The sequence below is a fragment of the Neoarius graeffei genome, chromosome 5 (genome assembly GCF_027579695.1).
Source record: "Neoarius graeffei isolate fNeoGra1 chromosome 5, fNeoGra1.pri, whole genome shotgun sequence".
Classification (NCBI taxonomy): Eukaryota; Metazoa; Chordata; class Actinopteri; order Siluriformes; family Ariidae; genus Neoarius; species Neoarius graeffei.
The window spans coordinates 110,996,885-111,019,113 of record NC_083573.1 but is presented as its reverse complement, the minus strand read 5'-3'; the positions used below and the strand labels follow the sequence as shown (position 1 = coordinate 111,019,113).

At 42.7% G+C, this 22,229-nt stretch overlaps 2 protein-coding genes across 6 annotated transcripts in view; both read left to right on the top strand.

The window, feature by feature from the left end:
* The window catches only part of LOC132886192 (V-type proton ATPase subunit F-like), a 59,509-nt gene extending 51,238 nt beyond the window's left edge, over nucleotides 1–8,271 (top strand). Inside the window, exon 2 of one of the 2 annotated variants that reach the window (XM_060920765.1) lies at nucleotides 7,831–8,271. In XM_060920765.1, coding sequence (XP_060776748.1) covers nucleotides 7,854–8,183 — 330 coding nt within the window. In that variant the 5' untranslated portion in view covers nucleotides 7,831–7,853 and the 3' untranslated portion in view covers nucleotides 8,184–8,271. Of the gene's footprint in view, nucleotides 1–7,823 lie in introns of those variants that run through there. The other variant, XM_060920764.1, reaches the window with a different exon arrangement.
* A 5,905-nt stretch (nucleotides 8,272–14,176) lies between these two features.
* Nucleotides 14,177–22,033, top strand: luc7l (LUC7-like (S. cerevisiae)). 4 transcript variants are annotated; one of them, XM_060922749.1, is made up of 11 exons: nucleotides 14,294–14,418; nucleotides 16,484–16,554; nucleotides 18,831–18,925; nucleotides 19,022–19,120; nucleotides 19,199–19,309; nucleotides 19,430–19,573; nucleotides 19,662–19,838; nucleotides 20,844–20,932; nucleotides 21,027–21,062; nucleotides 21,173–21,343; nucleotides 21,426–22,033. In XM_060922749.1, exons 4-11 carry the CDS (start codon nucleotides 19,025–19,027, stop codon nucleotides 21,496–21,498), a joined length of 897 nt encoding a protein of 298 aa, XP_060778732.1. In that variant the 5' UTR covers nucleotides 14,294–14,418; nucleotides 16,484–16,554; nucleotides 18,831–18,925; nucleotides 19,022–19,024; the 3' UTR covers nucleotides 21,499–22,033. The 4 variants fall into 4 exon arrangements, with proteins under 4 accessions (XP_060778730.1, XP_060778732.1, XP_060778731.1 ...); XM_060922747.1 differs by lacking the exon at nucleotides 16,484–16,554 and having other exon boundaries at nucleotides 14,177–14,418; XM_060922748.1 differs by having other exon boundaries at nucleotides 14,390–14,418; nucleotides 16,484–18,925.
* Nucleotides 22,034–22,229: the final 196 nt, after the last annotated feature.

Sequence of the window (22,229 nt, the reverse complement as noted above, 5' to 3'; positions counted from 1 at the left end):
AAATACATACATCTTGATATTTTGACAATTAAAATATATCCAGCCATTCAAGTTCTACAGTGAAAAAACATTTTTGAGATTAGATGCGGCGGCCATCTTAGAAAATGGCCGCCATCTTGGATTTTCAGGTGGCTAATGGGCTTTTCTGAAAATATAGGTCCTGGACATTATTCGTGCCAATTTTGATGCTTTTATCACCAAGTAAAAGATTCTCATGGAATATTGACTTAATCTGCAGGACTATGTGCAGTATGACCCAGAACGTACAAAAAACAAACAGGTCACATGATGAAGATGGAGAATATGTGCAATGGGTTAGATAAATAACCAAGCTGTAGAGTGTGAGCCAGAATGTGCAATAAAAGTTCACAGAATGATGATGACCATGAAATGTGCAAAATCACAGTTCAAAGATGAAGTGCATTAATGTCACTGGGGTCAGTGGGGTCTTGGACCTTATTGATGATGCAGCTGCAGTGGGGAAAAAGCTGGCCTTATGGCGTGAGGTTTTGGTTCTGATGGACCTCAACCTCCTACCAGAGGGGAGTGGTTCGAAAAGTTTGCGTCCGGGGTGAGAGGAGTCGACCACAATCTTTTCTGCTCTCCTCAGGGTCCTGAACTCGTACAGGTCCTGAAGAGATGGAAGGTTGCAGCTGATCATCCTCAGCAGACTGAATGATGCGCTGCAATCTGCCCTCATCCCTGGCAGCAGCGTACCAGGGCGTGATGGAGGAGTTGAGGATGGGCTTAAATGATGGTGGTGTAAAAGTGCACCATCACTGTCTTTGGCTGGTTGAACTAATTCAACTGCTGCAGGAAGAACATCCTCTGCTGTGCTTTCTTGGTGAGAGAGCAGGTATATGTCTCCCACTTAAGGTCCTGAGTGGAAATACTCCACAGAGGTTACTGGGGAGTCAAATGGTGATGGGGGAGGGAGGGTGTGGCAGAGCTCCTCCTGAAGTCTACAATCATCTCCACTGTCTTTAGAGCATTGAGCTCTAAGTTGTTCTGCCTGCACCAGGACACCAGATGGTCAATCTCCCACCTGTAGGCAGACTCATCCTCATCAGAGATGAGTCCAATGAGGGTGGTGTCATCTGAGAACTTTAGGAGCTTGACAGACTGATGACTTGAGGTTGTTATACAGGGAGAAGAGTAGAGGAGTGAGGACACAGAAGAAAGAAAGCACAACTTTATTCATCACACACTTGTCAAATTCTTCTCTGCATTTAACCCATCTGAAGCAGTGAACACGCGCACACACACGTGAGCAATGAGCACACACACATACCCAGAGCAGTGGGCAGCCATGCTAACAGCACCCGGGGAGCAGCTGGGAGTTAGGCGCCTCGCTCAAGGGCACCTCAGCCCAAGGCCATCCCATATTAACCTAACCTAGCCTTGGGGGGATCTGGTGCTGATGGTTCAGCAGTCAGAGACACATTTCCCATTAATCATTATACTGTCCTGTTGCTCTTGTGTTGGAAGCTCCTCCAGGACTGATGCCAATCAAAGAGTTCAATGAATGCAAATTCGAGACACACAATCATGGTGGAGATTTTTATGCTCATATTTTTTTGTTCACCGAGCTAAACCAAGTATTGAACTGTATTTCTGTATACAGGGATAGATCTGGAAATATCACACTTATATTCAGTAAGGATGTGATTATGACATACCTAAACACACACAAGTACATGCATTGAGAAACACTCCTATTGCAATGCAACTTCTTCAATACAGAGATTTAATCATTCAAGTCTGAAACATGACCCTTTATCAATAAACATTAAACATTAAAGCTGTGGTACAGTGATATCACACTGCGTAGAGCTGAGACTGATGAATTGTGTCTAGAGTAACTGGAAACTGGTTAAATTTGAGGTAGAAGGGTATTTAAGAGTAAGGTTTTTAAAGATATTTTGTACCCATACTCTAAATATTAACCATGTTACGTGTGCACTGTTCTAGGTGGAATTTATATCAAAGTCCAATCCATTTCTTGGAACAGTTTAATATAAAGAGAATAAAGTGAAGAAGGTATCACACAAATTCATTCACTATTACAATCCATGTTCCACTATCATCTATCCAAGTTTTTTGGGGGGCAGAAATTTAAAATAATATTAAATGTTTTGTGATTTTTATTGAACAGAACTATTGAAATGATCTGTTTGTTATAATAATAATAATAATAATAATAATAAAGTTACATTTATATAGCACCTTTCTCAAACTCAAGGTTGCTTTACATAAATCAAAGAAAACAAAACACACACACATGCGCACACACACAGTTGCTAAAGAGTGGTGAGTTTATGCGGTGGTGGAGGAGGAGAAGTGTTTATGAAACAGAAAGGTTTTGAGATGTGATTTGAAGAAAGGAAGATCAGTCATGGAGGGGTTGAGGGAGGGTCTTCCAGAGTTTGGGGGTCGTAGCGCTGAAGGACCTGCCACCCAGGGTAGAGAGTCTGGTGTGGGGGGCAGCAAGGAGATTATGGCTAGAGGATCTGAGAGAGCGAGGTGGAGTGAAAGGGGTCAGAAGGTCATGGATGTAAGGAGGAGCAAGGTTATGGACAGCTTTGTTGTTGTTGTTCCTCCATTGCTCAGTGGTAGAGATGTTGTGTTATGTTGTAATGATGTCCCTGTATCTGAGACTCGGGTTCATGTGATATCGCAAGCCCAAGTGATGGACTGTTTGTAGGTTTCAGATGAAATTATCACAACAACCAGCAGAGGAACTGATCAGAGGAGGATAGATTCCCTTTTGACTCTGGTTCCTCTCAAGGTTTGAATTGAATCTGAATTGATTCAAACAGGTTCAAGGTCACAGCAAAGTCAAAAGCCTGAAATCAGCTTTCTTCAATCTTCCATCCTGATTGAAGCAAATTTTAAGTAAATTTAGGAACAAGAAACACAAGACATGTATGTTGTGTTCTCAACAGGAACGTCGCTGATGGAGATGCCTCCTCCTCCTCCACCACCATGTGACCTGTTAGAGGTGTAAGTGTCTCCATCAGCGACGTTCCTGTGGAGTTCAGCTTGTTTTGAAAATGGATTGTTTGACTTCGCCAGTGTCCTGATTGATAAATGTGATCAATATTATATTATTTAACTTAAAAAAAAATTCAGTGAATGTTGTTGTGGAAACTCTCTCAAGCAAGAGCACTCCAAGGTCAAAGAGTTTGCAGAAAAGTTAGACTTTTAGGTAGACTGCCTTTCAGGTTTTTCATAAAAAAAATTTTCCTGACACCCAATTATTTTTGTTTAGTGACTGAAAGCTACAGAATTTGAATCACAGACTTCCAATTTTATTTATTTATTTTTTTTAAATAGAACAATTAATGAATTTATCTCCACGTGGCCCTAAATTCTCCGCTATTTTTTCCTGCTTCACCATGACCCAATTCAAGATACTACGTCATGCATCACGTGGTGGGCTTTCCCCGTTCACACAAGGCATTGTGGGATATAAATTTGAAACAGGAGAGAAAAATGGAGGACGTGAGTGTGTGAATGAAACGTGAAAGAGCGACTACAGTAACAGAAAGAAAGCGAGAAGAAAAGACGTTATGTTATATACGAAGGACAGGAAACGCAGGACCAAACTAATAAATATGGGCGCTCAGCGAGCACCTCGGTGTGATCAGCTGTTCGTTTAGCGACAGAATGATGGAACTGTCAGTGCACGCTCAAAGGGAAACCTGTAGATGGCAGTAATGCAACACTGGATGCCAGCTGCTGTAAAACCCTAAAGAAGAAGAAGAAGGTAAACCTGCGCTTGAACACACAGACTTCCTCTAGTCCTGTGATGTTCATTTTAACTGTGTACTGTACCAACCGTATATGGCTGAAATGACAATAAAAAAGCCTTGACCTTGACAATTGCTTGATTCAGAGTGAACATTACTTGATTCAAAATGGTTCTTGCTCGCACATTACAACATATGATAAAGATGCAGGTGCAGAAGTTAGAACAATACATGACTAAAGCTAGACGGCCTTTCGAGTTCATAAAATCGGTGAAATTTAGTTCCCTCTGAAATGTGGTGATTGTAAAATATGTTTATTTCTGTAATATCTCACAAAATATCAGGCCATTCTGTGGCTGGGAAGTTATTTAATTTGAGGGGATTAAAGCAAATAATGTGCATGAAATCGCTCGCTTCACGCAGTCAAGCAGACAGAGGAAGTCTGTTTTTAGGGACACGTGATCCCAAAGTCATTAATTGTTCTATTTAAAATAATAATAATAATAATAATAATATTGGAAGTCTGTAATTTGAATTCAGTAGCTTTCGGTCACTAAACAAAAATAATTAGGTGTCAGGAAAATTATTTTTATGACCTACACTTGAAAAATCTGAAAGACCGTCTAGCTTTAAAATAGGCCTGTGATTTAGCAGAAAACGACCTTTCAGTATAATCAGTCTCAATTTCTTTACTATATTTTACTTGTTTACTGTAATTATGATCATTCATAACCCAATTTATTATTACTTTCAATAGAATGAACTTAATTTACTTTTTACTGAAAATCACCATACTTGGCTTTGAATCAATCAATATATAATCAGTGTAAGACAAATCAGTGTATGTGAGTGATTACTTATATAAAGTGATTTTTAAATACTTTGTACTACATAAAAAAAGCTTGCTTACCCAAGCTTTCAGCTCTATCCAGAGTCTTCGTCAGGGGGAAATGACGTCACTTCGAGCATGCATTGCGCATGCACCTCATCTCCACCTCAGTGTATCGTAAGGAAACCCATACAGACCAATATCAAGCCTTCTCTTCAAATCATCCACTCGATCAGAAACTAGGGGTGGTCAGAACTCTGTACCACAGGACTAACACTGTGGTTTCTGACCGGAACTGTACCACATCAATCAGGCCCTTAGTAGATGTGGTTACCCGACATGTATGCTAAAACAGTCTGGTAGGAAGCCCAAACCAACGGTAGAAACACATGAGGGTGTGACAGCCAAACCCAGAACTGTTTCTCCTGTTACACTGCCGTATGTCAAAAACTTGTCAGAGGAGCTAAGACGGGTGTTTCGGGAGTACGGGGTACAACTGCATTTCAAGCCCTCCAGCACTTTATGACAGTTGCTGGTGAGGCCTGAGGACCCTACTGCTAGTGAACGATGTGGACCTGTGTACCTCATTCAACATGAAGGGCGTGACAAGGAGAAGTGGCTCAGGTGGATAAGGCGCTATACCGTAAATCTGGGGACCTGGGTTTGATTCTGACCTGAGGTCATTTCCCGATCCCTCCCCGTCTCTCTTCTGCTCATTTCCTGTCTCTACACTGTCCTATCCAATAAAGGTGAAAAAAGCCCAAAAAAAATCTTTAAAAAAGAAAACACCTGACTCGAATTTCACCTTCAAATTAACTGCTAATCCTAGAGGTTCACATACTTTTGCCACTCACAGATATGTAATATTGAATCATTTTCCTCAATAAATAAATGACCAAGTGTGTGTGTGTGTGTGTATGTGTGTGTGTATAGTTACTTTTGCATAAAATATCAACAAATTCATATTCATCTCTATAAACATATCATCCCCAAACCTGTTTTTGTTTAATATTTAAAAAGGGAACTAAAAGTATATTTTATTTATCCTTTGTTTTACGATCTAAAATATGAATTAAAGACCAAATCCTCTTCTTCCACCAGTGTTCTAAAAATACTGATTTCCTTGTGATTATGATATAATTATTCACATTATAGAGGGGAAAAAAGTTATGTTTGTAGGTTAGTTTCAAAAGTAAATTAACCTGTTGATGAAATGTCAAAATTTCGACATTTCATAATCACATTTTAAGAGAAATTTTAGGTCACCTACAGTGGTGCTTGAAAGTTTGTGAACCCTTTAGAATTTTCTATATTTCTGCATAAATATGACCTAAAACATCATCAGATTTTCACACAAGTCCTAAAAGTAGATGAAGAGAACCCAGTTCAACAAATGAGACAAAAATATTATACTTGGTCATTTATTTATTGAGGAAAATGATCCAATATTACATATCTGTGAGTGGCAAAAGTATGTGAACCTCTAGGATTAGCAGTTAATTTGAAGGTGAAATTAGAGTCAGGTGTTTTCAATCAATGGGATGACAATCAGGTGTGAGTGGGCACCCTGTTTTATTTAAAGAACAGGGATCTATCAAAGTCTGATCTTCACAACACATGTTTGTGGAAGTGTATCATGGCACGAACAAAGGAGATTTCTGAGGACCTCAGAAAAAGCGTTGTTGATACTCATCAGGCTGGAAAAGGTTACAAAACCATCTCTAAAGAGTTTGGACTCCACCAATCCACAGTCAGACAGATTGTGTACAAATGGAGGAAATTCAAGACCATTGTTACCCTCCCCAGGAGTGGTCGACCAACAAAGATCACTCCAAAAGCAAGGTGTGTAATAGTTGGCAAGGTCACAAAGGACCCCAGGGTAACTTCTAAGCAACTGAAGGCCTCTCTCACATTGGCTAATGTTAATGTTCATGAGTCCACCATCAGGAGAACACTGAACAACAATGGTGTGCATGGCAGGGTTGCAAGGAGAAAGCCACTGCTCTCCAAAAAGAACATTGCTGCTCATTTGCAGTTTGCTAAAGATCACATGGACAAGCCAGAAGGCTATTGGAAAAATGTTTTGTGGACGGATGAGACCAAAATAGAACTTTTTGGTTTAAATGAGAAGCGTTATGTTTGGAGAAAAGAAAACACTGCATTCCAGCATAAGAACCTTATCCCATCTGTGAAACATGGTGGTGGTAGTATCATGGTTTTGGCCTGTTTTGCTGCATCTAAGCCAGGACAGCTTGCCATCATTGATGGAACAATGAATTCTGAATTATACCAGCGAGTTCTAAAGGAAAATGTCAGGACATCTGTCCATGAACTGAATCTCAGGAGAAGGTGGGTCATGCAGCAAGACAACGACCCTAAGCACACAAGTCGTTCTACCAAAGAATGGTTAAAGAAGAATAAAGTTAATGTTTTGGAATGGCCAAGTCAAAGTCCTGACCTTAATCCAATGGAAATGTTGTGGAAGGACCTGAAGCGAGCAGTTCATGTGAGGAAACCCACCAACATCCCAGAGTTGAAGCTGTTCTGTACGGAGGAACGGGCTAAAATTCCTCCAAGCCGGTGTGCAGGACTGATCAACAGTTACCGAAAACGTTTAGTTGCAGTTATTGCTGCACAAGGGGGTCACACCAGATACTGAAAGCAAAGGGTCACATACTTTTGCCACTCACAGATATGTAATATTGGATCATTTTCCTCAATAAATAAATGACCAAGTATAATATTTTTGTCTCATTTGTTTAACTGGGTTCTCTTTATCTACTTTTAGGACTTGTGTGAAAATCTGATGATGTTTTAGGTCATATTTATCCAGAAATATAGAAAATTCTAAAGGGTTCACAAACTTTCAAGCACCACTGTATGCACCAGAAAAAAGCTTAAGGGGATTTTAACTCAAAAGGATTAATTACTGGATATGATTTTAGTTTTACATAACTATTCCTGGTGTCGAAAATGTATGAAATTTAGAACCACCGGTTTTCTTGTCTCATGATATCTATTTTCCTCAGTAAAACTGCTGCTTAAATATTCATTGTTTTTAATAGTTTTGGGTCTAATACAGTCTGAGAAACACCTCTGGTCTTCCACGTCAGTGCTCTTTCAGGGGAAGGAAATCTGTCAAGTGACTAATCACAGGATTCTTAGTCACGACAAAAACGCAGAGGCACAGCAGCTCGATCTTTCAGTGTGTTGTTTTTAATGAGGATTGTGGTTTAATTGTTATGGCAGGCCAAGGCAAACTGATTGCAGTGATGGGGGATGAAGACACCTGCACCGGGTTCCTGCTGGTAGGAGTTGGAGAGCTCAACCAACACCGCACACCCAATTTCCTGGTGGTGGAAAAGGACACCAGCGTCATAGAGATAGAGCAGATGTTTAAGAATCTCCTGACTCGCAGTGATATCGGGATCATCCTCATCAACCAGTTCATCGCTGAGATGATCCGACATGTGATTGATGCCCACACGCAGTCCATCCCCGCTGTCCTGGAGATCCCCTCTAAAGAACACCCTTACGATGCCTCCAGAGACTCGGTCCTGCGCAGGGCTAAAGGCATGTTCTCCTCAGAGGACTTCAGATAAAGAGCCATGGACTGCTCGGGATTCACAGGGGTTGTTTATCTATCACACACACTTTTACAGAATATACAGTGCATTGAAGCCTGACTGTGCAATAATGTGCTATAAATATGTAAGAAATAAATGCAAGAAATTAAAACACCAACAAAGTGTTGAATAAATATAAATATAAACATGGATGTTTTTCACATGGTGTTTCCCTTTTCATGACATTCACTTGATAAAAAGATGTGTTTACTGCACTAAAAATAATGTACAGTCCTGTGCAAAAGTCTTAGGCACCTTATTTGTTTGCTCATATAAACTTTGTAATAGATTTCTATTTGCTGATTTCTACATTATCGAGTCAGTACAAAAACATTTTAGAGTCCAAATGTTCATTTTTCAGCTCAAAATTAAATGTTACAGGAAAAAAAATCTTTATATCTGAGCAGCATATTCCATAAGAGAGCCCTGTTCAGGTTAAAAAGAAACCATAATGAAGGCTGCTGGGTTTTGGTGTAAAATGAAGAAGTGAGTGTGACAGTCAAAGTGTCCAGAAGAACTGTGGCTGGTTCTGTAAGATGCTCAGGAAAACCTACAGATCATTTCCGCATAAACCTGCACTCACTGTGACTACTATTTTTTTTTTAAAAGCAAAGGGTCGTCTCACACCAAATACTGACTTTGTTTCATGTATAATGACTTACTGCACTTTCTAGTGGGTTTTTTTTATGTTGAAACATTTCATTTCATTATTTTTGGCCCACAACATTTCTTTGCATCTGTCTAAGACTTTTTGCCCAGAAGCCTTTATTTGTCACATGTACACTCGAGCACAGACTTAAGCACACATTGAAATTTAACCTCTGCATTTTACCCATCTGAAGCAGTAAACATGCACACACAAGTGAGCAATGAACACACACACACACACACACACACACACACACATACCCAGAGCTGTGGGCAGCTATGCTACAGCACGCGGGGAGCAGTTGTGGGGTAGGTGAAGCTCAAGGGTACTTCAGCCCAACCTCAGGCCATGGCTGCCTGGAAACCAGAGCACCTGGAGGAAACCCCCACAGACATAGGGAGAACATGCAAGCAACACGCAGAAAAGCCCTCATCGGTCGCTGGGCTCGAACCTAGAACCTTCTTGCTGTGAGTGCTTACCAGTACACCACCGTGCCGCCCACTGTACTGTGTATGTTGTGTTTAAAGCCAGTATCTCACTGGGCTGCGACAGCTTGCGACAAATTGCGAACGTCATTTGCAAGAGAGTTTCAAAAGTGTCTTGAAACATTCGCGGGGCTTCTCAATTTCCTCGCATGAGTCGCAAAGTGTCGCTCCTTCATCGCTGATATTTTGAACATGTTCAAAAAATTCGTGCGACAAAATTTCTCTCAAATTAGCCGCAAATGCGTCGCTGGTGTCGCAAAGCCGTCTTGAACCCTTCTCAAGTCAGTTTCCGTGAGGCTTCCTCTACTTCCCTGCCTGCCGAGGGAAAGCCGGGCTGCGAGCGCCTGCGACTAGTTGGAGACACAACAATTGTGGTAAAATATGCGAATATCAATTCAGTGTGATTCCAAGTGAAAATTATCGCTAATTCGCATATTTTATCGCAATTGTTGTGTCGCAGGCTATCGCAGCCCAGTGAGAAAGAAAATAAAAAGAAAGCACAACTTTATTCATCACACACTTGTGAAATTTCCTCTCTGCATTTAACCTATCTGAAGCAGTGAACACACACATGAGCAATGAGCACACACACATACCCAGAGCAGTGGGCAGCCATGCTAACAGCACCCGGGGAGCAGTTGGGAGTTAGGTGCCTCGCTCAAGGCCGTCCCATATTAACCTAACTGCATGTCTTTGGACTGTGGGGGAAACCGGAGCACCCAGAGGAAACCCACGCAGACATGGGGAGAACATGCAAACTCCACACAGAAAGACCCTCGCCAGCCGCTGAGTTCAAACCCAGAACCTTCTTGCTGTGAGGCAACCGTGCTAACCACTAGAAGAAAGAAGAAACCTTTATTTGTCACATGCACACTTCAAGCACAGTGAAATTCATCCCCTGCATTTAACCCATCTGAAGCAGTGAACACACACACACACACTCAGAGCAGTGGGCAGCCACACCAGAGCACCCGGGGAGCAGTCAGGAGTTCGGTACGTTGCTCAAGGGCACCTCAGCCCAAGGCCGCCCCACGTCAACCTAACTGCATGTCTTTGGATTGTGGAGGAAACCGGAGCACCCGGAGGAAACCCACACAGTACACCACCATGCCGCCCAAAGATACTACCCTAAGGCTTCAGTCAACTCACTGCAAAAATGATCTCTTGTTGAGAGAAAATATCTATTAATCTGGGTGAATTTATCTATTATTTCTTATTAGAAGTTTACTAGAACTCAAATGTAAGATTTTTTAGCTTACTTTGAGACGCTTTTACTAATTTCAAGCCTTAAATTTTCTTATTCTATTGGCAGATAATTTTGCTCATTTTAAGCATTCAATTCTAGAAAGAAGCAAAATTATCTGCCAATAGAATAAGAAAATTTAAGGCTTGAAATTAGTAAAAGTGTCTCAAAGTAAGCTAAATAATCTTATATTTGAGTTCTAGTAAACTTCTAATAAGAAATAATAGATAAATTCACCCATATTAAAGATATTTTCTCTCAACAAGAGATCATTTTTTGCAGTGCTTTTATTACCTCTGCCAAGGAGGTTATGTTTTCGGTAGCGTTGGTTTGTTTGTTTGTTGGTTTGTCTGTTAGCAACATTACAGAAAAAGTTATGAACGGATTGCTCTGAAATTTTTCCAGAGGTGTGACTGGGCACAAGTAACAATCCATTAAATTTTGGCGGTGATCCGGATCACCTTCTGGATCCCGGATTTTTTTAAAGGATTCTTGGCGGAGGTCTGCGCTCTCCGAGTGCTTTTCTAGTTTAATTTGTTTTCATTAAAAATGATAGAAATTCAAATAGGGGCGGCACGGTGGTGTAGTGGTTAGCACTGTCACCTCACAGCAAGAAGGCCTGGGTTCCAGCCCCGTGGCCGGCGAGGGCCTTTCTGTGTGGAGTTTGCATGTTCTCCCCGTGTCCGCGTGGGTTTCCTCCGGGTGCTCCGGTTTCCCCCACAGTCCAAAGACATGCAGGTTAGGTTAACTGGTGACTCTAAATTGAGCGTAGGTGTGAATGTGAGTGTGAATGGTTGTCTGTGTCTATGTGTCAGCCCTGTGATGACCTGGCGACTTGTCCAGGGTGAACCCCGCCTTTCGCCCGTAGTCTGCTGGGATAGGCTCCAGCTTGCCTGCGACCCTGTAGAACAGGATAAAGCGGCTACAGATAATGAGATGAGATGAGACTAATACCCAGTCCACACTAGGGATTTTGTACCGATACGAAACTACTTTCGTACCGCAACACCTGTCCATACTAGCAACTATACTGGTACTGTAGCGGTATGAAACCCACAAATGTATGGGTTTCGTACCGGTACAGTATCGGTACTGTAGCGCTTCGCTGTAGTGTGGACAGATGAAGCGGCTCTGTATTGATACAAATATAATGCGCATGCGCAAAGTCACACACCTCAATCGATGTCTTCGCTGAATAAAATAGTGAAGAACAGAGATTCGTTTGTTTCTTTCTCAACTGCTTCGCGCGTTTTATACAATTCGACTGAATAAATGACCACCAGAAATACAGACTGTACACTGACAACAAAAAGCACACACACGCTGTTTCATCCGTACGGAAGCCGAGAGAGGCCCTTCATATAAACCTTTTTTTTATTCACCTTGTTATCCCGAGATAACGACATAATTAATTCAGGATCTCGAGAAAACAACACAACTAATTCGAGATCTTGAGAAAACAAAACAATTATTTGATGATCTCGAGTAAACAGCTGAGAAATGGTTCATTCAGGTGCGCCAAGAGACTTGTGATATGCTGACTTTGGGGCTATTTCTCATTCTGTATAGACGCAACTTTGGTCATTAGAATGTCTGGAATAATCGATCACCTAATAAGGCAATATTTTGATCAGGGGTTGACACAGGGAGAGATTGCATTAAGTCTTTTAATAAGGGATGATTTCAAAATTAGTCCGCGGCACCTCCGCAGAAGACTGGCCCGGCTTCGTCTCTACCGACGGAGATACAGTGATCCAGCTGAGATCAGGGAATAATTGTTTTGTTTTCTCGAGATCTCGAAATAACGGATGCCATATATTCTCGGAAGGAAGTTACTCGGTAACCACGGAAACATTTCGCGCACGCACATTTCAACTACCGTGAAAGAAAACCGCAAACATTTCTCGCTAGTGTGGACAGATGCACTAAACTGTACCGGTATACTTTGTATCGATACAGTTATACCCAGGGTGCGATTTGTCAAAAAACCAGAAGAGGGGATGTTTTTTTTTTAATCATGAAACGTCACAAAATTAAGGTAACAATAGGCTAACAGCTCAATAACATCCAATGATATCAAATGAATAACACTAAATGAAAATGAACACTAAACCAGAGATAGTAAATTCATCTTCCTATCTCTCTGACTAAATACACGAACACTAACACACAACAAAGTTCGCATTGCTTGTCGTGTTGCTGTGATGTTTCTCTCCCTCCGGATTAAATGGACAGTGACTCGAAAATCACTAAAATACATGAATACTAAATGAACAGTTTGCTCTGATGGCGCAGTTCATGTGGCCTTTTCTGCTTTCCCGTCGGTGCGCTATCCGCCGCGTTTCGCCCTTCTTTAATCCACATTTCTGCGAATTTCTCAGCAGGGAAGGAACGCACATCTGGCCCATTGACAGCGAGGAAAAGAAGGCTGTTCAGTGTGGATACATTCATTCTGTTGCGCTCATCAGTAAGGATGTGATTCATGGCGCTAAATCCACATTCACACTCTGGATATTGTTATTATCTACAATGCATCTATGTGCTGGGGACGTTCGTGAACATCAAAGCTGCCACTTCGGGTCATTTTTGCCGCTTTTCCACTACAAACGCGGCTGAGTTGGGCTGAGCCGTGCCGTGCTGAGTTGGGCTGAGTCGAGCTGAGTGGGGCTGTTGGAGTTGCATTTCGACTACAACTGTGCTGAACCGTGCTGGCTGGAAGTGGGTGGACACATTGGGTGGAGTTAGCGAAAGTGGGTGGACGTCACGTGATGTCGTTAAGCAGCGCAAACAGTGACATCAGTGAGCTTTTAAGCTTTTAAGCGGTAGTCTCACGACCCGAATAGTAAACAATAAACATGGAGGACATGGAGTCATTAGTGTTGCTGGTCTTGGTTCTGTGGCTTGTTGTCACCGACAACGCCAACAGATACTGGCAAGAGCGTATAGATGAGGCGAGGCGCATAAGGCTTCAAAAATTCTCGTAATTCGTAATTATTCTTCTTCCGGGTTTACGGTGTTTACAGATCCCAGCGTGCTCGCGGGGCATGTGTGGGCGTGTGAGGACACTCCTCCTCACCAATCAGTGCACAGGGGAGTGTCTGCTCACGCCCCCAGCCTCACTCGGCTCGCTTTGGCTCGCTTCAGCCCCACTCCAAAACGGTGCGAGTTTTAGGGGCTAAGCAGGGCTGAAGCGAGCCGAATCGTGCTCTTCTTTGGTAGTCGAAACGCGAGCCGTGTCGGGCTGAAGTGAGCTGAAGCGAGCTGAAAAAGGGTAGTGGAAAAGGGCCATTTGAAAGTGAGTGCAATGTAGACCATAGAAAACTGTGTCACAACATGCCTGTCATGTCAACTTTTTTTTTTTGGTTTGTTTGTTTTATTGACGGGGTTGTCCCCGAGGATTTTTTTTCAGCAGAGATAAAAACCAGAGGGGGGGATGATCCCCCCAGCAAATCGCACCCAGGTTATACCACTTTCGTACCGGTATAAGTGTGAACACAGCATATAATACACAGTCACGTGACTCGCTTTCGACGGCCTGCAGCTTTAAGATGACGTTGCACGTTTTTATTGGCCTGGCGGAGCTGTGACGTCACCCGTGTGGACGCTAGAGGAAGAGACGGCAGTGCCGCGGAAGGGGCCATATTTCCCCCATCAATAACAGAGCGTTATTCCAGTATCTGGTTTTTTCCTCTACGTGATCATCAGTTGATGTTTGTGTCCTTTATGCGATAGAGGAGTCAGTAGCGCGGGTGGTAGCTTTAATCGGCGGGGAGATGTCGGCTCAGGCTCAGATGAGAGCGCTGCTCGACCAGTTAATGGGCACGGCGAGGGACGGTGAGTAACCAGCTAGCATTAGCATTAGCACTCTGACAGGCTGGAGAGAGCAGAGGAAACCCGCTTATTATGGTTCCGTGTTTTATTGTCTTTATTTGCATTTCACTGTTAAACGACGAACATTGTCGTGAAACGACTTTCCTCTCGAAATGCGGCCATTTAATGGTTGAGTCCCCGGCAGTGTCCTGAGCCGAGCTGCGAGTTGTTTATATAGCGTGCTAATGCTAAGCTAATGACGGAGAGTTAGGCCTACTCCGCGGGTGATTTACACAAACTCTGGTTATAACGCAATATTAGCATTGTGTGTATGTATGTGTGTGTATATATGTGGATTTATTTTTAGATACTGGTCAGTAAATTGTTGTTAGGATGTGTTTGGTGTCGTTAATTTTACAGCGCTATTGTAATTGATAGTATTGATGCTGTAATCTCGTTTTCTCCAGATTGAAATATCGCGATATGACAGGAAACGGCGAGATTACCGTTTCTTTTCCTCAACTTTTTTTTTTTTTGGTCTATTTCTGATGGGGACACTTTTTTTTTTAATTCATTTAATTATTATTATTAAAAATACAGCTCTTGAATCTTTTTTTTTTTAAGAAATGGCACTATTTTGTCTGTTATAAGTGGTGTTGCTTCAAGAGTAAAATAAATTTGAAGAAAATCCAGTCAGAAAACAGGCCGCGCTTATGCTAAGCTAACTGTGAACAATGGCCTCCTTCAGCCTGCTGTAACCGTATCAGCCATAAAACTACTCGACAGAAATAAAGACAGTATAATTAATTTGAAAACACATCCAGGTTATTCATTTTTTTGTAGCAAGAAATTGTATATCTAATGAAAATTTAATGGATTGCTCATGTTTAGTAGTGCCATTCAGAGTATGTGAGCAAAAATTTAACATGATTAAATATTAAAATAAATAGTACAGAGAGAAAGAGCTTGGAAATATTTTTTAATGATACCAAGATCAGGTTTGAAACTTGCATGAATTAGCATTTTGTCCTGTGTTTCCTGTGACCTGAGGCATAAAAACTTTTGAGATGCTGAAAAGATTAATAAACCTCAGGAAAGAAAGTCAAGTTTTGGTGTTGAACGTTCAGGAATCGTATGGTCATCTCGGTCATGATTATTTATGTTCTTCGGCCGTGGAACCACAGTTTGCCGGCAATAAAACTCCATGTGGTCTTCAAGTACAAAAGCAAAAAGTCTATTAAAGACTTAAGTCAGCGTATGCAGTGATGGTATGACCCCAAATAAACCAACGTGCTCTCAGTCATAATTGGTTGACCCTGGAGCGAAACAATTTATATTGCGTTACCAGCATTTAGCAGAAGCTCCAGTCCAGAGCAGCTTGGAGGGGCAGTTGGGGTTTTGGTGCCTTGCTCAATGGCACTTCAGCTATTCCTGCTGGTGCAGGGACTCAAACCAGCAGCCTTTTGGTCCCAAAGCTGTTTCTCTAACACTTAGGCCATGACCCATTAATTGGAGTCAGTGGTGTTAATCCAAATCCTTGGAATTCTGCAAAACAAAGCGTTAGTTCTGACTTTTCTGGGAACAAACGGAACTGCAAAAGGAAACCCGAATCACGGCTCGCTGAACCACAGATTGTGGAAGTAGTCCTGTATACTGAGATACCTGCAAGAAATCTTTTGAAAACTGGTTAATGTTCAGGTTTAAAACATTAAACATGGACGCTATGAGCAAAAATAATTATAATTGTGTTCCTAACATCAGTGTGATGTTTGTCGTTGTCCTATTGGTGGATTTTAGACTTGCATTGTAGCAGCACTCGCGATGTTTTTATGACCATTAAATGGCATTTCAGAGGAAATCGTGCTTTAGAAAGTGATGGTGTGTGTGCGCCTCGGCTGTGATCAGTGGCCAATGGGAGTGAGTTAAATTGTGAAGTGTGAGTTGAGTTGAGGGCCTCCACTACCACACAGAGAGAGAGAGAGAAAGTATGTATATGTGTGTGTATGTATATGTGTGTGTTTGAGTGCTGAGCTGAATTCATGTTTCCTGCAGACTGAACAATTGTGGCCCCTTTATTCTATTCATTAAGGTTCAGTGTATCTTTGCCAGCCTACATCTATCTGCACGGGAGTTGCAGAAAAGCCTCATGTTCATCGAGCCGTGAGTCACACATGATTTTTAACGCTGTTATGATCCAATTATAATCACACAGCAATGGTAGTCTATGATATTTGCTTTTCCACAACTTATTCTGTCAGCCACAGTAAAGAGAGATTATTTAAAAAAAAAAAGGCAGCAGGCGGGGTTTAACGTGCGCCGCCGCCGTTTGCGCTACCTAGTACGCTGACTGACAAGGACTAAATCTAAAAGAAAACAAGGCAATCCTGCGCCGACGCTCTGCACTTTGACTCTTGTGTATGATTCCCAACTTCCTCATTGCAGGTTTGGTCAAGAAAAGCTTTTTAATCTTTAATAAGGCCACGGAAGGGCTGGAGCTCCAGGCGGGTACAGTATGGGAGAGAAAAAGAGAGGGAGAGCGAGAGAAAGAGAGCTCGCAGTGTGTATAAAAACTAACACTTTTACTCTGAGCTCATGCTCTTATTGTCATGTTTAATTTGGTTGTGTGTTTCTTTTCTCTTCACTCACCATGTGATTCACTGAAGGAGTGGAAGCTGATTATCATCTGTACAATACAGTACCATATTTAACACGCACAACATGTTTATCATTCATATGAACATCCATTCATCTCTGTGTACCATATAAAATGTTTGGTTAAAAAAAAATACTGGCACTCACAATGACTAGTGATTTGGATTAAAAAAATAATAAATTGGAGTGGACTCGGGTTATGTATAAATCTTGGAAAGAGAACCAGAGTTCATCTAGCAAATTTTTACTAGTCACCATGGAAACATCAGACAGCTCTAACCTGCTTTCTCGTGGGTGGAGCTTTTAATCCTTCAGGTGTGTCTGTGTGTGAACCCTGGCTCTAAAACACCGCCAGTTCTTATACAGCTTTCTAAACAGGGCAGGTTTTATTTCCACAGCTGTAGTTAGACTACACTTGGTGTTTCTAAACTGTCTGAGAACAATGTTGTGTGTGTTAAATATCGCTGTTTGCCATTTTGAGCCCAAAGGGAATGTTATACATAAACAAGACACCCACATCCACTGCCCCAGTTAAACACACCACCCAGATCCTGACTTCAGAAAGCCTTCACTCGGGCCCGACTGATAATATCAGTATAATACGAGAGAGTTGTTGATAAAATGGTTGGTAAATGATGAAAAGAAACCGAGATGGAGTGGATCCTTTAACCGTGTTATGTGTATTCAGCTAGTCTGGTTAACACCAGACCATATCACAAGTGAAATATGGTCTGGAATCCGCCTATTGAATTTCTCGTAGGGGAGGTGTGGTTTGCAATTGTCAACGGCCATTTATTGGACGTTGCGAATGTCTATCATTTGGCGTATACGTAGCCCATGGCCAATCATGGCAGTTGTACCCGGTGACGTAGTTAGAGCGACGAAGAAGAGAAGGAAAGAGAGAAGGCAAAACAAAAAGACTGTAACGCCAAACGCTGTTCTTTTTTTAAAACAAACTTTCGCTCTAAACTATTCAGAACAGTGTTTTAAAGCTTGATCGAAAGTTTGGTTCGTATCGCTCGCCGCCATGTTAAATGTGATCCGTAAACAGTCCCAAATAAACTACAAGCTTCCATTTGTCGAGTAGTACGCATAACCGTCTTTCCACCCCTCCCCAGTCTCTGATTGGCTCCCTAACTCAGGCGAGCCTTTAGACCATAGTTTCCATGCTGTCTTTTCAGATCGGAACGATTGTGCAAAGCAGCATGGGATTTCCCAGGTATTATATTCAGCTGTTTAGAGAGTCTGTTTTGGGCAGACATACGAGTTTTTAGGATTTTTTTTTTTTTTGGTACAGTTCCTATATTAACAAACGAACAAAGTAAAGAATTCAAAGTGTTGCGAATTTGAATTCTTAATTATATTTTAAAAATAACTCTTAAATGTCTGTGCTACATAGTGAAAAAGGCCAACCAGGAAATTCATTACTATTCACAATTTTAAGTGGTGAATGGTTGGGCCGTTATCAGTACCTTTTTTTTTTTTAAATCGATATAGGTGCCAAAAATCCCTTATTTGTCGGGCCCTGTTCACAACTACATTCTATATAAAAATATATACGTATATTTTAAACCGATGCCTCATCAAGGACTCCCTGTGAAGACGTTCATTCTCAAAATTACACCTCATTTGATGAACTGTATTAATTCCCCTCATCCACCCTGCTGAGGCCCCGCCCCTTCCCCCCAGGTTTAGCAGTGTGTCATGGTGAGTGTGTGTGTGACAGGCGTGTTCAAACATGCGTGTGTGTTTTCGCTCACTGCGTGCGCGTGTTGCTGTTGCAGGAGACGAGTCTCGACAGCGGGTGAAGTTCACGGACGAGCGAGTGTGTAAGTCTCACCTGCTGAACTGCTGTCCACATGACATCCTGTCCGGCACGGTGAGTGCACACCAGAATTATTGGCACCCAAAATATTGTAATATCAGCTCCTCTGGAGAGAATATCAGAGCTCCTTCTTGTCTCCTCTGTCCGTAGCGTATGGACCTGGGCGAGTGTTCCAAGATCCACGACCTGGCTCTGAGGGCCGACTACGAGATCGCGTCGAAAGAGAGAGATCTGTTCTTCGAGCTGGACGTGAGTGTGCTGCAGACAGTGTGTTCGTTGTGACTCTGTGAATGAGGACTGAATGTGTCTGTGTGTGTCCGTGTTCAGGCCGTGGATCATCTGGAGTCATTCATCGCCGATTGCGACCGCAGAACTGAACTGGCGAAGAAACGTCTCGCCGAGACGCAGGAGGAGATCAGTGCTGAGGTTGCTGCTAAGGTCAGGCCTGTTAAGTTTATGATAAAATCATGATATTAGATCATCCATCCACTGGTGATGGATTCGCCAGTCTCGCTGTGTTGTGAAATTGTAAATTGAAGTCGTGTGTGTGTGTGTCAGGCAGAGAAGGTGCACGAGTTGAACGAGGAGATCGGGAAGCTGTTGGCCAAAGCGGAGCAGCTCGGTGCTGAGGGGAATGTGGATGAAGCTCAGAAGGTTCTACAGGAAGTGGAGAAAGTGCGCACGAAGAAGAAGGATGCTGAGGTTGGCACACACACACGCACAGTTGCAATTAATTTATAGATTGGACGGTAATGTACCTGCTCACCTGAATGTAATGGTGTGTGTGTAGGAGGAATACAGGAACTCGATGCCTGCCTCCAGTTTCCAACAGCAGAAGCTCCGTGTGTGTGAGGTGTGCTCTGCCTATCTGGGTCTCCATGACAACGATCGTCGCCTCGCTGATCATTTTGGTGGGAAATTGCACCTGGGCTTCATCCAGATCAGAGAAAAGCTGGAGCAGCTGAAGGTGTGTGTGTGTGTGGGGAGTTGTTTATACTAGAGCCCTGCACTCCTGCGGGACCCGACGCAAAGCAGTGTGGCGCGGGACAAATTTTGAAAGCTCATTGCGGGTGGGAGGGGGAGTGCACAATGCGGGCGGGAGAGATGATAAGCTGCAGTCCCGCTAACTAAAAACGTGTTTAAAATAAAATTTATTAATTTATGTCTATCATATACAATTTGTGCTGGATATTTTATTTGGCGTTAATAAAAACATTTTAAGATGCCTAAATTTGCGGATGTGGTCTAATCTCGCGTACGTTTCCAATTCCTTTCCGCTCTTCCGTGTTTGAGATCTCCGATCATGGCAGAAGAGCAGAGCTCCTCTAGTGAAGCTCACAGTGCTTCAGAAGTAAGTGCTGCTTTAAAAAGAGGTACATTTACTGTTAAAAATTCAAGAGTATTAGTCCTGAGTATTAAAAAGTATTTTTTAAAAAAAAAGTATTAACTAGTGTTAAAAAGGACTGTGTATCGCACAGATTGTTCAATTTAAAGTGAGAAATAGACAGTGTATAATCTGAGGAGCTGGTTGTGGTTGCGCAGCACTTCATATGAGAGGAGAATGAAATCGCGGTTGGAATCATAACGCCACAGACTCGGGAGTGGGAGTGCGCAAAGCAAGAGCTGTCAATCATGAGCGCATGCAGCGCTCAACTTGGAATGTGTCAGCAGAATGTCAGAGTATAAACAATAAACTTACAATAAATGAAGGATCGGTCAGTGGAGAGCGCAGCTAAGCTCAGCATGTTTAATTCCCCAAGCCAATGACAAGAACTTTCGTGAGAAATAACGCGAAAGTCTGCATCATGTGGGATTTGTGGGCGGGAGCGGGACAAAATATGGCAGGTGGGAGCAGGACTGAAAATCATAATTCTTTGCGGGAGCGGGACTGAAAATTCTGTCCCGCGCAGACCTCTATTTTATACACAACCTCTGAGACTATACAGAGCTGTGTGTGTGTGTGTGTGTGTAGAAAACGGTGCAGGATAAGCAGGAGCGGCGAAACCAGGAGAGACTGAAGCGGAGGGAGGAGAGAGAGCGTGAGGAGAGGATGAGGAGGAGGTGAGGAACACTGCCATGAGGACTGGGTGTGTATACTGTGCTGATTATACTCTTGGCAAGTACAACACACCTTTTCTTTCCTCCCCCCTTATAGGACCAGGACCAGATCACGCAGCCGAGAGCGCAGGAGGTCAGAAACACGCACGCTTTGATTTGAACCTGCTTATTACACATGTACTTGAGTTCTGTTTATCTTGAGAAGAGAGAACCTGTTAAAGGCTGTTTTGTGTGGATGCGCAGGTCTCGTTCTCGTGATCGCGAGCGTGACCGAGAGAGGAGACGGCGGAGATCTCGCTCTTCCTCGAGGGAGAAACGCAGGTCGAGATCCCGATCCCGAGACAGAGAGAGACGCAGGAGACACCGATCACGCTCCAGATCTCACTCGCACTCTCGCAGAGAACACTCGCACAGGTACACTCTCTTAAAGAACACTCGAGTTTGCACACAAACTGGGAAAGATGCTGTGTACACTGTGTGTGTGTGTGTTTTTCAGGTCATCACGAGACCGTCTTAACGGGAGGGCAGAGTCTCGTCGCTCCGGAGACAGAGAGTCCGGAGAGCTCTGAGGGCCGTAACCCACCTTCCTATATGGCACAGTTACCATGGGAATGACTGTGTGTCACTTGGCTATGCGTACATCCTCTTTAACCCCCCCACCCCCGTCCCACCCACCTACCTCTGACCTCTGACCCCTCCCTCAGCTTTTACGTTTCACTTTTATTTACCAGTACACAGATGAGTGCAGTGAGTCGTGGCTCTTTATTCCCACAGCCTGGTCAGTGGGAATGAGCAGCGCTGCCTTGCACCATGTTCCCTGGGTTCCAGTGCATTATGGTCTTTGTAGTGTTTACATTCTGTCTGGGGAAGAACTGCCCTTGTGCTCATCCTGTTGGGTGTGTGTGTAGTGATTCCCCAAACAGATGGACAGAACACCTCACACTCCTGCAGGAGCAGAAGGTTATCAATGAGTGTGATGGACTGAATAATATAGGACTCAGAATGGTGTATGTTCTCCTCGTTCCTTTTCTTGTTCTTTTATAAACCCCTCTGATTCATCTCGTCCCTCTCTAATGCATTATTAAATGGATTTTATCAACATCAGTGTGTGTGTGTGTGTGGTCTTGTGTCTGAGTGATGGCGGGGAGGGGCACCTTAGTTATAAAGTTAACCCTTGAACAAACACATTCTGTAATTACGGACACCAGTCCAGTAACACTGCAGCTACGTAAACATGGAAAAGGCTTTCAGAAATTCTTTATTCAGGGAATAATTATACTAACTTATTATTATAAAGGTG